At 35.0% G+C, this 17,113-nt stretch overlaps 1 protein-coding gene across 4 annotated transcripts in view; it reads right to left on the bottom strand.

The window, feature by feature from the left end:
* C3H8orf34 (chromosome 3 C8orf34 homolog) overlaps positions 1–17,113 on the bottom strand; it is an 86,460-nt gene that overhangs the window by 11,582 nt on the left and 57,765 nt on the right. For all 4 annotated transcript variants that reach the window (XM_070747892.1, XM_070747893.1, XM_070747894.1 and 1 more), the window contains 2 exons: positions 11,096–11,216; positions 3,863–4,356 (listed from right to left, as the gene is read on the bottom strand). In XM_070747892.1, coding sequence (XP_070603993.1) covers positions 3,863–4,356; positions 11,096–11,216 — 615 coding nt within the window. The remainder of the gene's footprint in view (positions 1–3,862; positions 4,357–11,095; positions 11,217–17,113) is intronic.

Raw genomic sequence — 17,113 nt, 5'->3', positions numbered from 1 at the left:
GCAAGTGCAATTCAGAATCCATAAGAGGATGACCTCCTAGCCATTGGTTCTATATTGTTTGGAGTGCTGTAACTGTGCAGCGGGTTCTTTTTATTGAACAGATTTTTGTTCGTAAAGAGAAACATGCAAATATGTTCTTTTTATTAAACAGACTTTTGTCCATGACAATCAAAAATGAGTATCTTAGATTTATAAAGCACATTTTGGGTAACCAACAAGGCAAAGACTTGGCTCTGCTTAAAAAAGCCAAAATGTTTCAGAGAATGTGTAGCAATGTCAGGGAAATAATACTAAGAAAAACCCAAATAAACCTAAATTAAGCTCATTGAACTTTATTTCTGCACACATTATTTATTTATTTCATTTCATTTATTAATTGGACTTTTATGCCACCTTTCTTCGAGGACTTGGGGCGACTTACATCATATAATAAACAGCTTAATCCAATTAATTAATTTAATTTTTTTTAAAAAACCAAAACCATAAAAATAGCCGTTTCATTCAATCAACTTTCTCTCAACACATTCATTGGCCAGGGGGCAAGAATCTAATGGCTTCAAGTCTGGTGACATAAATGAGTCCTAAGACTCTTATGAAAGACGAGGTGGGTGGGGGCAGTATGAATTTCTGGGGGGAGCTGATTCCAGAGGGCCAGGGCCCCCACAGAGAAGGCTCTTCCCCTAGGGCCCGCCAAGCGACGCTGTCTAGTTGACAGGACCTGGAGAAGGACGACTCTGTGGGACCTGACCAGTCGCTGGGCGGTAGCAGGCGGTCCTGCAGGTATTCTGGCCCAATGCCATGTAGGGCTTATTATATGCGTCTCATTTGCATTTTCACAGCATTTTTACATGTGTGTTTTAGCTCCTAGCCCTTTTCATTTGATCCTTCCATCAACCTTTATTTTAAGTGAATTATATGGTCATTAAGCAAATACTAATTGCTCATTGGAAGCTGGCTGGGAAGATAGCAAATAGCGATCATTTGATGTTGGGACACTGCCACTGTTCTAAATACAGTGGTACCTCTACTTACCAAACTTAATTTGTTCAGTGACCAGGTTCTTAAGTAGAAAAGTTTGTAAGAAGAAGTCATTTTTCCCATAGGAATCAATGTAGAAGCAAATAATGTGTGCGATTGGGGAAACCACAGTGAGGGTGGAGGCGCCACAGAAGCTTCTCCCCAACTTTTCAGGCACTGTTTCCTACTAGGAGATTCCTAGAGAGGCCCCACAGAGGCTTCTCCCTGCCTATTCCAGTTACAGTTTCAGAGGCTTGGGTTTGTAAGTGGAAAATGGTTCTTGAGAAGAGGCAAAAAAAAAATCTTGAACACCCAGTTCTTATCTAGAAAAGTTCGTAAGTAGAGGCATTTGTAGGTAGAGGTACCACTGTAATGACAATTGCCAAGCTCATGTGAACATGGGCGTAGTGCAATGATTGTGTCTGTACAAGTCAAAAGCAATTATTTGAAGGTACAATGGCACTGGAAAAAATGAGTCACGAGTCACTTTTTCCCATGTCATAGTACAGTAGTACCTCTAGATAGGAGTTGCTCCACATGCAAGTATTCCAAGTTACGAACCACGACGCAAGCGAAATTTCTGTTTGACACCCAAGCTCAAATTCGGGATACGAGCCGAGCTTCCACTAGGTGGCGCAAGAATCCTTGTTCTAGTTATCTCAGCGCGAAAAACAAAGTCTAAAGGCATTCATTCGAGATGCGAGTTGATTGACTTACAAGCTCGGGTCTGGAACGAATTAAACTCGTATGTCGAGGTACCACTGTATCTTCAAATAGTTGCTAAATTAATGGTTGTAAGTTGAGGACTCCAAAGAATAATGGTCTGAAGAGATGAAGAATCTATACTTCATAAAAGAATGAAGAGATGATATGGTGTATAGATGGATCTGTTTCACTTGCAATTACAGAAATATTTGAAGACTAAAAACTAAAGGTATATTAAGTGTATGTAGAAAAGAATTCAAAGCATTAGTTTACACAGAATGCAGCAATAACAAAAACATTTATCTATGCTATACTGCTTGGTTTGAATTTGAACTAAGCTAGTAATGTAACACACCTGCAAGTTTGCTATAGCATTTTCCATGCCAATGGAGTTGAGGGTATGTGTACAAGCGCTCAGATCATCAGGCAACTTATAATTCTTTCAGACAGGATAGCAAAACTAAAACCTTGGACTTTTTACAAAAAGAACTTCAGAGTTGACATGGAAGTCTTTGCCAAATTCTTCATGTATCCCTGCCTTAAAAATGTTTATAATGTGGTTTCTTCCATAAAGAAAAGAAGAGTTTTAAAGCATTTCATCTATTAGAAATGGGGCATGGAAAACTGCGCACTAGAGGCCTCCAATCTGGAAAACAAGGGAACTAAATGATAAAAACTGTTCTGAACTGTATTGTTCTATATAGGTATGTCACAGCTTAGCATGCGTGGTAAATTACAGAATTGGAGACTAAATTGTTAATTCTGCACTAGAGTACCTTCCGTCCCCTGTCCTATTGCTCTCCTATATCTCCTATACCTTTCTTCTATTCCTATATGTCTTCTTCTATTCTTTCATTGATATTCTATTCTTTCATTGATATTCTTTCATTGATATGTTCTATTACTATATCTTCTTTTCTATTCTTTGTTAGATATATTTTACTATGAGTATCTCCTCTATAACCTTCATTATTTTTTTACTATGTGTGTATGTATGTGTGTGTGTGTGTGTGTGTGTGTGTGTGTGTGTATACACACACCCACTAAAACCTTCATTGTGTATTGGACAAAATAAATAAATAAATAAAATAAAATGTAACCTGTTCCATGATGTAACTATAGTCCATAGTTAAGGCAACAGATGAATAGTAGGAGCTAAGAGATAGTTCTTGCTTGTTGATGGACATAGCCCCTGGATTGAGAGGCGACCTTTGAAAAGTGTTCGGAAACTTCAGATCATGCAGAATGCAGCTGCGAGAGCAATCATGGGCTTCCCTAGGTATGCCCATGTTACAACAACACTCCGCAGTCTGCATTGGTTGCCGATCAGTTTCCGGTCACAATTCAAAGTGTTGGTTATGACCTATAAAGCCCTTCATAGCATCGGACCAGAATATCTCCGGGATCGCCTCCTGCCGCACGAATCCCAGCGACCGGTTAGGTCCCACAGAGTTGGCCTTCTCTGGGTCCCATTGACTAAACAATGTCGTCTGGTGGGACCCAGGGGAAGAGCCTTCTCTGTGGCGGCCCCGGCCCTCTGGAACCAGCTCCCCCCAAAGATTTGGATTGCCCCAACCCTCCTTGCCTTTCGCAAACTTCTTAAAACCCACCTCTGCCATCAGGCATGGGGGAACGGAGAGGGGCGGCATATAAATCTAATAAATAAATAAATAAATAAATTGCCAAAAACCTTCTCACTCGTAAATCACTGTAGCACAAGAATTTATGATGAGATAGAAAGGAACAGGCATACAAACTTCTTTAGATGGCCAAAGACCAATTTTTTTAAAAAAAAACCCAAAGCATTTAGTCAATACTTTTGATTTTCAAGCCAAACAATGAAAAGGAAAATAGAGTAATTCCATAAATGTATACATGAGTATGCGTGCATAAATAGCACATATGCATGTGTGTTTGTGTACATACATCCGCACATAAGAATTTTTGGGGCAATTAAAAGTATTACCAACAAGTAGCATTACATAATAAATATAAATAATGAATTCCTTCTAATCTGATATTTCTTGCTTTTAATTAATCTTAAAGCTTCATAAGTGCGTTAGAGGATAATTATTAGGCTAATACAGAAATAATGTGAAGCTGTGTTATAGTATTGTAATTCTTTTTAAAAAAAACTTACTTCAGACATACTGCTTCTTTGAGTGATATTTCCTAGAGCAACTCCAGTTGTTTCAAGATGCCCTGCTGGACTGGTGATGGTCCATCCAAGTTGATTCTTTGATATTAAAGACTGGCTTCTTTGCATACTAATGGTTCCTTCTTTGTTTCCTTGGTTGTTAGGGGAAACAGGTCTTTGTAACAAAGTATTTGGGGTTGCAGATCTGTTTAGTGGAGTTGGCAGCCCAGAAGATCTGTTGGTCTGTGTATTGGAAGACTGAGGTTTACTGTTTATAACACTGGAGACTAGCAGGCTATTGTTGCAGGATAATGGTGGTGATTTGTTTCTTTGAAGCTGGAGCTGAATATCTTTCCCACTCTGAACTGGTCCTGAATCCTGGCTAAGGGTAATTTTAAAATTTCCTTGGTGATCTAGTGGAATTATATGAGTTGATTGTCCAGTCGTATTTCTTGATAATCTTCCTTCTTCCCACAGCGCTAGGTCCTTTGCAATGTCTGCATATTGCAAAAATTATTCATTATAATGGAAAAAGAAAAACAAAGAAAAACTGTATAATTAATATAATACAATCAGCTTCATTCTAACTCAAGCAAATTGTTATTACCGTATTTTTCAGAGTATAAGACGCAGCGGAGTATAAGACGCACCTTAGTTTTGGGGGAGGAAAATAGGGAAAAGAATCTGCTTACCAGATATTCATCTGGCTAGCATCCTTAGTCCGGCTAGTTTCAGCACACATTATTTTATCCCCTGGTTAGGGTTTAAAAAAAACTTCATTCAGACAATGAAAGAGTTTGCAAACGGGTAAGAGCTGGGAACATCATTAGCACCTGGTTAGGGCTGGAAAGAAACATTTGGAGCAAGTTAGACCAATGGAAAAAACTCCTGCAAAGACTTTGGGCTTGGAAAACATTCTTCGCAGAGAGTAACAATGAAAGAGCTTGCAAGCCAGTAAGAGCTGGGAATATTGTTAACACCTGGTTAGGGCTGGAAAGAAACATTTGGATCAAATTAGAGCAATGAAAAAAAAACCTGCAAAGACTTAATGCTTGGAAAACATTATTTGCACCTGGTTAGGGCTGGAAAGAAACATTTGGAGCAAGTAGAGAAATAAAAAAATCTTACAAAGACAGGGTTGGAAAACATTTTTGACAGAGAGTAATAATGAAAGAGTTTGCAAGGGGATAAGAGCTGGGAACATCATTAGCTCCTGGTTAGGGCTAGAAAGAAACATATGGAGCAAGTTATAGCATGAAAAAAAAACCTGCAAAGACTTAGGGCTTGGAAAACATTCTTCGCAAAGAGTAATAATGAAAGAACCTGCAAGATAAGAGCTGGGAAGATTGTTAGCACCGCGTTAGGGCTGGGGAAAAAGCTTCAAAAAAGGCTACATTCAGAGTATAAGACACACCGGAATTTCAAGCCTCTTTTAGGGAAGAAAAAGGTGCATCTTATACTCCAGTTTTTTTCAACTGAGAAGACCTGAATGCCTTTTGAAGCTTTACTCTTATGTAACCACTCACACTGGATTTCTTCTGATAGAATCTATGATAAGATTCCCACTAAAATGAACTGAAAAATTTGGTGTTTTGGAAATCCACAAAAAAGTCAAAGAGAAAAAGTATCTGCTTTGTTTTCAATACACGAAATACATTAGAGTATGAGGCAGAAAGGTCCATTCATAGTGTACTGCTGGATCTTGCATGTTTACTGCGCTGTCCTAAGCATGAACATTTGGAGGTCTTTGATATACTCAATTTGGGAGAAGATGCTTACATATCTTTTTGATTTCTCATTCTCTCTAATCAATCATCCCATTCCAAAAAATTATTGTGCTTTTTGAAGAGGTGCCAGGAAGAGGTATATTACAGATTCAAAGTGAGTCCATGAACTTCATACATATACAAAATCAGCCATTTTTTGAATGCCTGGCCCTTCATTATTTCCCCAAAGTACATCTATTCATAGCATTTTTCTCAGATTTTCTTTCCAGAAGTGAAAATAGCCCCCATGACAAACTCATAAACTGTTCAAAGGCTGAAAAAAAATAAGTTTATGAACAGTTAACATAATTATTTTCCCCTCCTCAAATTTTGGATCTATGTCTAGATTCAATGAAAACAATCCAGAAGTTCATATGAACTTTGAATTTCATCAACTTTTTATTGAACTCCCAAAAGAGGTCATCAACTTTTTTATCCATTTTCAATTGAACTCCCCAAGAATGACATTTGTAGATATTAATTCAAAAATGAGAGATCAAACTTTCAAACTACTATCAATATCCTTGTTGTTTTTGCTTATTTTTAGCCTAGTTAGTAAATAACATTTCTCTTGTCTTTTTGTTTCCCCATAAATTGCATATTAAATAGGAAGGTTAAACGTATTTTGAAATATGGCAAGGGCAAATATATCTGTCATCATCATTAAATTAAAGATATATGTGCACATATACAGCCATACATAAACATATTATTCTTCCTCTTTTTAATAATCAAAATGAGTTGCAGCACCAAAAGCTCTGGATTTATATCTCTGTAGATTCCACTCTGTTCTGTATATTTTGCCCAGTCTAGTTCTTAATAAAAACTTGTGCTGGTTCATACTTCTATCCAAAATCATTTGTGAAAGAGAAAATGGTTAATAAGCATACTTTTAATGGCTATCAGATAATCTGGCAAGTAATAAGATCGCAATGCCATAAAGACTGCCTCAAACAATGCAAAATGTTTTAATACTCATATATATATTATAATCATATATATTATACAATTTATATATATGTATATGTATTATATATATATATATATATATATATATATATATAATTTTAGTTTGAGAGCGGAATAAGAGTTAATTTCTATGCAAATAATTTATATTCCATTCTTTGTGCACATGTTTATTCCAGGTCATATATATGTATATGTGTGTGTATAATAAAAAATAAAACAATGTAATGTTTTTTATAATCAGTGTTCATCTTTAGATTACTAAGGAAACCTCAGGAATAAACATGTGCACAAAGAATAGAATATAAATATATATTATATGGGTCTTTCATTCTAAATTACTGTATATTTTCAGATATTTGCCCCGGGTAGTTGATTATTCAGAACTTGCCAGCCTTGAATGCATCCTACCAAACCACAAGCTGTAGATAAAGGATCTTGGAAGAACAGTTGGTCCCCAGTATCAAAGTTTGGGATAGTGTTACCTGGTCAACATACAGACTTTCTTTACTTTCTATGTCAAATCCATTTATGCTCCTTTCTCTTCTTTAATCACAAGCAGGTTTATGAAGCAGTTGTTGGTATGCTATTTGATATTTCAGCTACAATCATGTCCCTTATACTTTATTTATTGTTTCACTTTATATTAAGATACTTCTTTTTATCTTTATGGCATCCAAAGTAATTCTAGGTATACCGAATCCTCAGATTTAATTTCACACTTAATGTAGATATAATGAAAGTTATTGCAAGCTAGCCAGACTCCAATTTCCACTTGTTGACCAAATGACTTTTCTTTATATTTTTACACAACAATTATTATGACCAGGATAAATAACATTCCATAGAACTGTCTACATATGGTCATCTTGGTTCAACATACAGAGGTGACAATAGCCCAGCTTCAATAACCCTGTCCTCCATTTATCCTTTCAATATCTTGTTCTCAAATGTGGCTTATCCAAGCAGAAATGTGCTTCCAGTTTGGCAATGTTATTTTCACAATTCTCTCTTCCAAGGTAACCTCTCAGCTTGAAGTGACCATACATCCTTCCAGAGATAGAGGTAGCCACTGGAAAAATCAGAGGCTTGTTTTGCAGGGCAGACAGGTGAATAGGTCATGCTCTGGGGAGAAAGCTTGACTCAATGACTTTCAAGCTTTTTCAAATTCCATAACTATAGAAAGTAGTAGGAAATTAGAGGCAACCTTAAGTATGGTTTTTGCTATAAGCAATACTGCACTGCCTGTTATTTATTTTTATTTACTTATTTATATCCCACCTCTATTACTTTTACAAATAACTCAAGGCAGCAAACATATCCAACACACCTTCTTCCTCCTACTGTATTTTTCTTTACAACAACCCAGTAAGGTCAGTTGGGCTGAGAAAGAATGGTCAGGCCATCACCAGATGACTTTCATGGCTAAAGTGGATTAGAACCCATTATCTGCTTTCTAGCCTAGTATCTTAACCACTGGTTCTGTCTGGTTAAAGCCTATTACATTAAAACAAGATTTTTGAAATTACAGTTGAACAGCATTAATAAGATCCCAAAGGGTCTCTGATCAAGTCAATGTTTGATTATATAAATAATAATAAGGTCTTGTTAACAAAATTACTGTACATTAGGGCGGTAATAATTTCAACATTATTTAGAAGTGTTTAGCATCTCAAGGGGAATGTGATACTTAAAGCAGTTGTGCCTTTTTTCTTCCATACTGAAACATGAAAAATAGAACTGCTTTGTTGAATAGAAAGTCTGAATCATTCTTGAATGATTCCATTACGAGGAAATATATTTCCATTATATTCTGCTATATAGGAAGACACCATTAGAATGTACTTTATTCAATAAGGATATGGAATTCATATTATAGTATGTTTTAAATCTTGAAATGATACATAAATGACATAATCATTCAAGTTATTTTCAAATGAGTTCTTTTTATGTTAACAGTTTTAATAATTTCCCTTGAATTAAGTTTTAAAATATATGTACAAACCCCTTTTTAAACATACATCACTTGAAATTTATAAAATACTGGTTAAAATTTTGGTTTAGGAGACAATAACATGGATGTTATAAGTTAAACCAAATGTGCAATGAATCCTCTTTCAATTAAATTAACCTGTGTTTTTTCAAATGGCTTGGTTCATGACTTATCTGCAGTGAAGGAGAGCAATGTTGGAAAAAAGCTTTATTTATGTTTCAGTTAGTTTCAATAACCATTATAATTTTGGCTCAGCTTCAGTTATCTGCAGAAACTGATTGGTTCTGCTGATAAGTAAAGCATTTAAATCATTTCTCCACAGTTAATTTAACAATTTTAGTACAAAACTGTTTACATTTATTTAGCATTGAATGTATTCTGATTTTTGAACATCAACTTTCACAAATGAAAAAGGAAGTATTTCCAAAACAACAGTGCCAGTAAATAACCTATCAAAGCATGTATTTGGCCCATTCGTTGCTTTTAAAAACCTCATTCAATGACACTGAATGGGAGGAAGTAATGTATATGTAAGAGAATATTATATTACAACCTTTTTAACTATGAAGAGGCTCTATGGGTAACAAGTGATCCCAACAAATTGGTGGATTAGGAAAGGAAACTTAAGTATTTCATTATTTGCTAATAACTAAACATATTTTTGCATTCTTCAAATATTGGAAATAACAAAGAAAGCTATTTTCCATGTTTTCCAATGTTCAATGTGAATGTCAAGATAATATTTAAATATCAGAGCCTGAATGTCTCTATAGGCTGTAGAAAGAACAACTAGTAATAAGAAATCGGATAGGCAAGGTGAGAAATTGAATGATTAATGGAAGCACCTTAAAACTTCTCATGTTTTAAAAGTAATTTTTGTTGTCTGCCTCCCAAGAACAGCTTAATATAATATATAGATTTTAATCAGAGAAAGAGATGCTGAATGTTTTTCCTAAACTGATGCAAATGTATTGAAGATACGAAAAGAACAAAATCAGATTAAGATATTTTTCTGTTTATTTTAACTAATAACCGCTTCAAAGAGGATACCCTCATAATAATCAAATATAGTCTTCGGAGAGGGGCGGCATACAAATCTAATAAACTATAAACTATATGAATTTGCTAGCAGAATTACATCTGCCTTATTCCTCCAATAATGATGCTAAAAGGTTTAGGGTCTGATGATAATAATAATCAGCCTTAAGTACCTGGAAATATCAGCCATAATGACTTTTAGTTATAGATGTTAGTATTAGATATTAACTATTACTGCATTTCCACGTTTTTCTCTTTTTTTCAAGAAGCATTCATCAAGCAGCTTCATTTTTATATCTTTTAAATTATGGAAACAAAGGGTAAGCAATTGGAATAATTTGTTTTCTATAAATGGGAACAATGAGAGCGTACTAAAGAAACTTTCTGTGAAGCTTAAAATAGGAGACTGTCCTACTTCCATGACTTCACCAGAAGAGCCCTTCACTCCTCCACTCGAAATAGAATACCCTATGAGACTAGACTTTCAATCCTGGGCCTAGAAAGTTTAGAACTAAGATGCCTTAAACAAGACCTAAGTATTGCCCACAAGATCATATGCTGCAATGTCCTGCCTGTTGGCGACTACTTCAGCTTCAACCACAACAACACAAGAGCACACAACAGATTTAAACTTAATATTAACCGCTCCAAACTTGACTGTAAAAAATATGACTTCAGTAACCGAGTTGTCGAAGCGTGGAACTCATTACCAGACTCCATAGTGTCATCCCCAAATCTCCAACACTTTACCCTTAGATTATCTATGGTTGACCTATCCAGATTCCTAAGAGGTCAGTAAGGGGTGAGTACAAGTGCACTAGAGTGCCTTCCGTCCCCTGTCCTATTGCTCTCCTATATCTCCTATACCATTCTTCTATTCCTATATCTCTTCTTCTAATCTTTCATTGATATGTTCTATTACTATATCTTCTTTTCTATTCTTTCTTAGATATATTTTACTATGAGTATCTCCTCTATAACCTTCATCATGTGTATATAGATATATACCCACTAAAACTCTCATTGTGTATTGGACAAAATAAAGAAATAAATAAAATAAATAAAACAATCAGTGCTTCATTCCTTTATGTGCTTACTACATCTGTCATCTTTTCTCAAGACAATTTTGGTCTTGTAAATATAGCAAAACTAAGAATTTAGATTATTTTTCATACTTTGGATAACAGTCAAATGATTTGAGGAAAAAATATCTCCTTCAAAAGTTGGATTTATTAAAGTTATTTGAGAAAATGTATAAAGTATTGCCTAGCAGCAATATGAATTCACTAGCATATTATTGTGTGAGGCAGTTATCTCTTTTTGATTGCTACATAGAACCTTCTGTCATTGCCTTTCGTTAAAACAACAGAGTAGCACAGTTCTTGAGGTAATCTTTTGTTGTCATATTCACCCAAAACATTTAGTACATGGTTTCTAAATTAAAAGTCTTAAAGTCTTGTGCATAACATTTACCAGAGAGATGTTTTTCCATAGTTTGTAGTTCTCTTGCAGCCAGTGAATCTTCTAATAGTTTCTGACTTGAAGAGTCTCTACTTCTTGAACCCATAATGTCTAGAGTCCAGGTTGGCTGATTCTAGAGCAATTAAAGACAAGAAAGAACACAATGACAATTCTGTGAACTATGGATTAGTCTAACATCTAAATGTAGTTCATAAAATCATTTACCACAATGTCCTACCTGTCAATGAATACTTGACCTTCAACCACAATAATACACAAGCACACAATAGATTCAAACTCAATATAAACCGCTCCAAACTCGATTGCAGAAAATACGGCGTTAGCAATAGAGTGATCAATACCTGGAAGACACTACCTGACTCTGTGATTTCTAGCCCAAACCCCAAAAGCTTTAACCTTAGAATGTCTACAATTGCCCTTACCCCATGCCTAAGAGGTCTGTAAGGGGCGTGCATAAGCGTAATATTGTTCCTACTGTCCCTGTCTAACTGGCCAAATCTACTTTGCTTATATTTATGTTTATACCAATACCTACTATTTTATACATGTTTTTGAAAAATATAATTAATTAATTAATTAATTAATTAATTAATTAATTAATTACATACGTACATACGTACACACATACATACATACATACATACATACATACAGGATGCGTTCCAAAAGTAATGCAATTATTTTTTTAAGTAATTTATTGAACAGATTTGCACAAATGCTTAAAATTCTTCAAAGTACTGTCCTTTAGCCTCTACACATTTTTTCCAATGACTCTGCCATGACCAGTACAATTTCAGGGACCTCTTGCAAGGTCTTCGTCACAGCTGATTGGATCTCTTCTATGGACAAAAAACGCAGCTTGCCACAACGCGCTACGAGTCCATGAGTTCCTAGCCAAACACCATGTGCCAATGCTACCCCCCCCCCGAACTCCTGACGTTGCCCCAGCAGACTTCTTTTTGTTCCCAGCCTTGAAAGGAACCCGTCTTTCGTCCATAGAAGAGATCCAATCAGCTGTGACGAAGACCTTGCAAGAGGTCCCTGAAATTGCCTTCCAGGGCACATACCAGTCATGGCATAAAACCATGTTTAAAATAAAACTAATAAAAAGAATCAAATAAATTAATATAGTGTAATATAATAAGCGTGATACTTAAAAATATAGTTTAATCACCTACTGATTTTAGAAATTATCTTTAAAATAAGAAACCTGAAATAAATTTGGTAGCGTTTTTATTTCCGCAGACAACAAAATTTAATGGTTGTTTTTAATGAAGTATTAATTGGATTTACATTATTGTTCTCTTTTTTGTATATGCTGTTAGCCGCCCGAGTCCTCGGAGAGGGGCGGCATACAAATCCAATTAAATAAATAAATAAAAAAAATCATAAGCATGTAATTCATGAAAACAAAGAAGTGGGTTTTTAAAATATTAATTTTCCATTTTTTAACATATGACTACTCTTCCAAATTTCTAAACAACATTTCATGATAAATACCAAAACATTCAAATGAAATACTATGTTACTATGCAAGACCATGGGAGAAAGCTGTATAAGTTTGTCTTGGAACTGCTCCTAAATAAATATTTATCAGTCTGAGCTTCACAAATATCTTGACAGATATGAAACAAAATTATTAAAAGATATTCTGTTTTTCATTTAAACACTTACTGATAAAAGGCATGTAGTCATGTTTCCCTAAACCAGAGCTATTATATTTTTAAAATGTAGGATAAGAAATGTTAGTTATAACTATATAATCTACTAATATATAAACCTTGAAATTCTGCATTAGTACAGAAAAGAAACACTGGCTGCATTTAAGTATCACACCAATCAATTCTATAAAACCTGTTAAAAGATTCTGACATATTTTCTTACTCAGGGAGAAATTGTCTTTGCAAGATTTTCTTACTAAAATGGTCCAATGCTGTTTTTTTCCATATCCTAACCAACCAACTTACCAAATTATGCGTATGGATGAAATCTTTAAACATATAGTGCTTTAAGATACGCATGAATGTGAGCAGCAGATTGAGAAGTACAGTAAATGATATCTAGAGAGCCAAATTTATGAAAAATAGGTATTTTTTATATTCATACAATTAACATTATGTATCAGGAGAAATTGCTATTCTTAGATTGAACCTACCTGTTAAAAACAAAAAAGATTTATGTATTTCCTTCCTTCCTTCCTTCCTTCCTTCCTTCCTTCCTTCCTTCTTAAAGGTTGTATGTTCAGCAACATTGGTGCTGTTACATAAATTGGTTCTATTTCTTCCTGTTATGATATTGTATTATTGATATGCATAAAACTGTAGTTGATTTATTTAGGGTTGGATTCAAGTATTGACAGATGGACCATCTTTGATTGAACAAAAGCTACTTGTTGTCTCCTATGTGATCAAACTAAGCAAAGAAGCCTATATTTGTCCAGAAGTGATATGAGTGGGGGGGGGACACAGAGTTTATAGATATCAGACATCTAAAATCTACTCAAGCCAAAGAATATGGGTGTGGTTGAATGCCTGAAGGTCAAATTTGATAGTACAAAGAGACATGCTTCGGTCATTAAAGCATGCTAAGGTATGTGCTTTTAACTGAGGGAATGGTGGCCTTGCACACATGAGTAAACTGGAGATAGAATTTGCAAACTATCCCAGGACTGAGGCAACTAGAATAAGATTTGCTCTGATATACAGTGTGTGTGTGTGTGTACACATAAAATGTGTGTATTATACCAATCAGTAATGGGTTTCAGCCGGTACGTCTGGGATTGGGGCTCCAGTAAAGAAAATGGAGATACATACGCATCTCCATCCTCCGAGACAATTTTACCAATTTTCAGAATTTTTTTGCATGGGCGGAAGCGAAGAAATTGCAGAAAATAGGCAAAATCTTGTGTGTGAAAGCATCCTTGTGCGAGATTTCTCTTGCTTCTTTGTGCAGAAGCCAAATCTCATGTTGATAGGTGTGCATGCACCCGCAACATTTTGGCAATGTTGACAGAGTGAAGGTCATCTACACGTTTGTTTCCTCCAAGTTTGTATTTTGTATTCTGATTCCTTTTGCCAATGTATAAGACAGAGCATTTGTTGTTTGAGATTTGAAGTTGGCAGTTGTTTGACCATTCTGCTACAATATAGCAGCTACATGATCAAGGTTTTAAACCTAACTATACAGAACTGCAGATTTAATGGTATCAATTCAGTATTCTAGTATCAATACAATTCTAGTATCAATACAGAAACATTAATTGCACACCTAAGACCTACATTTAACTTTCATTCCTTGTTGCTATAACTGTTTTCCCCAAAGCTGAATCTGCAGCAAACAGAGGGGGGAAAGCAAATAAAACTAATAGATAATAAGTCATTTAAAATTTGACTCCACAGTGATACCTAGTGGCCCAAAGGAGACTTTCATTAGGTGCTGCTGTTAATAACACTGAAACCTCTATATACATCAAACATCAGTAATATAATAAAAACAAACCAAATTTTATTTATGGCGGTCAGTTAAGTACCTTTCACATAACAGATGTCCATTTTGGCCAAAGATAAACCTATCAATATGTCAACTATTTACATTCCTTGGGAAGTGGCCAGACAAATGAAATACTTGGCCAGGAGATATCTGATGAAAGACTGCAATAGAAGAATCTCATATATTTAATTGCATGTATATAAAAGCTCTGTAGGTTTATGCCTGAAAACATTTATATTGACATGAAAACACACAAATGAAAGTTCTTAGCTAAGATTTAAGGTGTACTAGTCTGTAATGTTTTAACTGATGTAAGTCCTTGGCAGAAGTGATAAAGTTTAAGACAATGTGACTATTTTTTGCTGGGGGGGGGGGAAGGGAGTTATTTTTCTATTTTCTAATTCTTGCTTTGTTACCTGAAATTGCCAAAGTTCATCATTTTTTACATTTATGCCTGATGACTCATAGGAAAAGCAATGAAAGATAAAAGACAACCGGCAATGCTCAAGTCTTTTCAATACAATTAAAATAAATGGAAATAAACAAAAGGCTTTGCCTTTTAAGATAATCACACAAAATCCAGAGGAAAAGCTACAATGTGCAAATATTTTTGAGTAGGCTCTATTTTTGTATTCAGCTTTCCCACACCTTCTTTCTCCTTATGTGATAGAGGAAGAAAGACCCTGGTTCCAAATAAGGCTAATATTCTCTTTTATATTATTGTGACATTTCAAACCTGGTTAAAATATATGAAAAATATTTCTTAATGGGCGTTTTCAATTTTTCCAGCAAATGAAATGACCAAAATGTCCTTGTCAATGTTACTTTTGGAAATGGCTTTTGACCACTCTCCTAGATGACTTTGAACTAAGGCAAGACCCCAGCTATTACAATAGTAGAGAGCTGTTACTCTAATAGATTTAAGATGTATTTGCCAGCAACTAAAGTCAGCCATATGTCAATGCTTAAAAAGCCTTTTTCAGATTATTCTATATTTTCTTCACTTACATAACTTTTTTTTTGTTTTTACTCAGGTTACTGAGTAAAGCAAATTCTTTTTCGTATCAATGTTCCAAATTCAAAGACTTATTTAATTGGATCCTTATATTTTGGACAATTGGAAAAGGGCTTGTAGAAAGATTCTTAATAACAACCTATAGAAGGGCAACATCAGCTTTCACTAATGTGTAATATTTTCTCTCTCTCCGCCTCCCTCCATCCCTTTCTCCCTGCCTCACTCTCTCTCATAGAGATAAAAGTTAAGTTAATTTTAGATTTATATTATCCTCTTTTCAAATAGTCTGGACAGTGCCTACTGCACACTCTTTCTTCTTTCCCTAGAACAAGAACTCTAAGTTCTAGACTGAAAGCTATTTATGAAATCTGATTGGCTTACTTGTTGAGTTCTTTTTCTATAACAAATAAATGTATTAAAAAGAAACAAAATAATAATTTTGAGGCTAAAACATGGAGGATCATAGGAACATTTTTAACATGTAAAAATGCTAAGAGAAAATTGTTTAATACACTTTAATTCAATCAAAAAGCCCACCCCTTAATTAATACATTTTAATTTATTTTAAGGGCAGCTATGACAGGTGAAATGTCTGTTCTAATAGCATCTCTGGTGGTTTCTAATTAAGCTGAAAATGCAGCTTATAGATTTCCAGCAAATGCATTCCCAACACACTTGAAAGGTGCCAAGGTGAGAATGATATATATAGAATGAGTACAGGATTGGGAACAAGATGTTATACTCCAGATAGAATGAGCCAAAAGCTTTATAGGATCAACATATAAGATGCTCTTAGTTTCACTCCCTGAAATCAGTACCATTCAGTTTGAATGTCAAAATAATTGTTCTGAATGTAAGGAACAGGGCCCTTCATCTTTTTCCTCCAATTTTCTTCACAATAACAACCCTGTAAGGCTGAAAGAAACTGAGTGGCCAAAAGTCACCCAGTTGGCTTTCATGGCTAGCCTGGTGTCTTCGCATTTATTTATTTATTTATTTATTTATTTACTTACTTACTTACTTACTTACTTACTTACCTACCTACCTACCTACCTACCTACTTACTTACTTATTTTTATGCCGCCATTCTCCTTAGACCCAGGGCGGCTTACAACATGTTAGCAACAGCACTTTTTAACAGAGCCAGCATATTGCCCCCACAATCCGGGTCCTCATTTTACCCACCTCGGAAGGATGGAAGGCTGAGTCAACCTTGAGCCGGTGATGAAATTTGAACCAAACTGGTCTATACAGTATTTTTTTATTCCTTTGTCCTGCTCTTACCAAAGCCACAGTAACATCACAGCTTCCAAAGAGACCAGCATAAATTTTATTTTCTTATTTAAAAAATGAAACTTTAGGAAGAAGAGGAAAAAGCAGACTAGTTGTAGTTACATAAATGTTATAGTTGCCAGAAAACACAGCGCATGTTGTCTTTTTGACTGCACTATATTATTGGAAAAACCAGAATGACTTCATCAACTCTGATGTCCAGAGTTTAAAAG

This window comes from Erythrolamprus reginae, chromosome 3 (genome assembly GCF_031021105.1).
Source record: "Erythrolamprus reginae isolate rEryReg1 chromosome 3, rEryReg1.hap1, whole genome shotgun sequence".
Classification (NCBI taxonomy): domain Eukaryota; kingdom Metazoa; phylum Chordata; class Lepidosauria; order Squamata; family Dipsadidae; genus Erythrolamprus; species Erythrolamprus reginae.
This window is presented reverse-complemented; position numbering and strand designations above follow the sequence as displayed.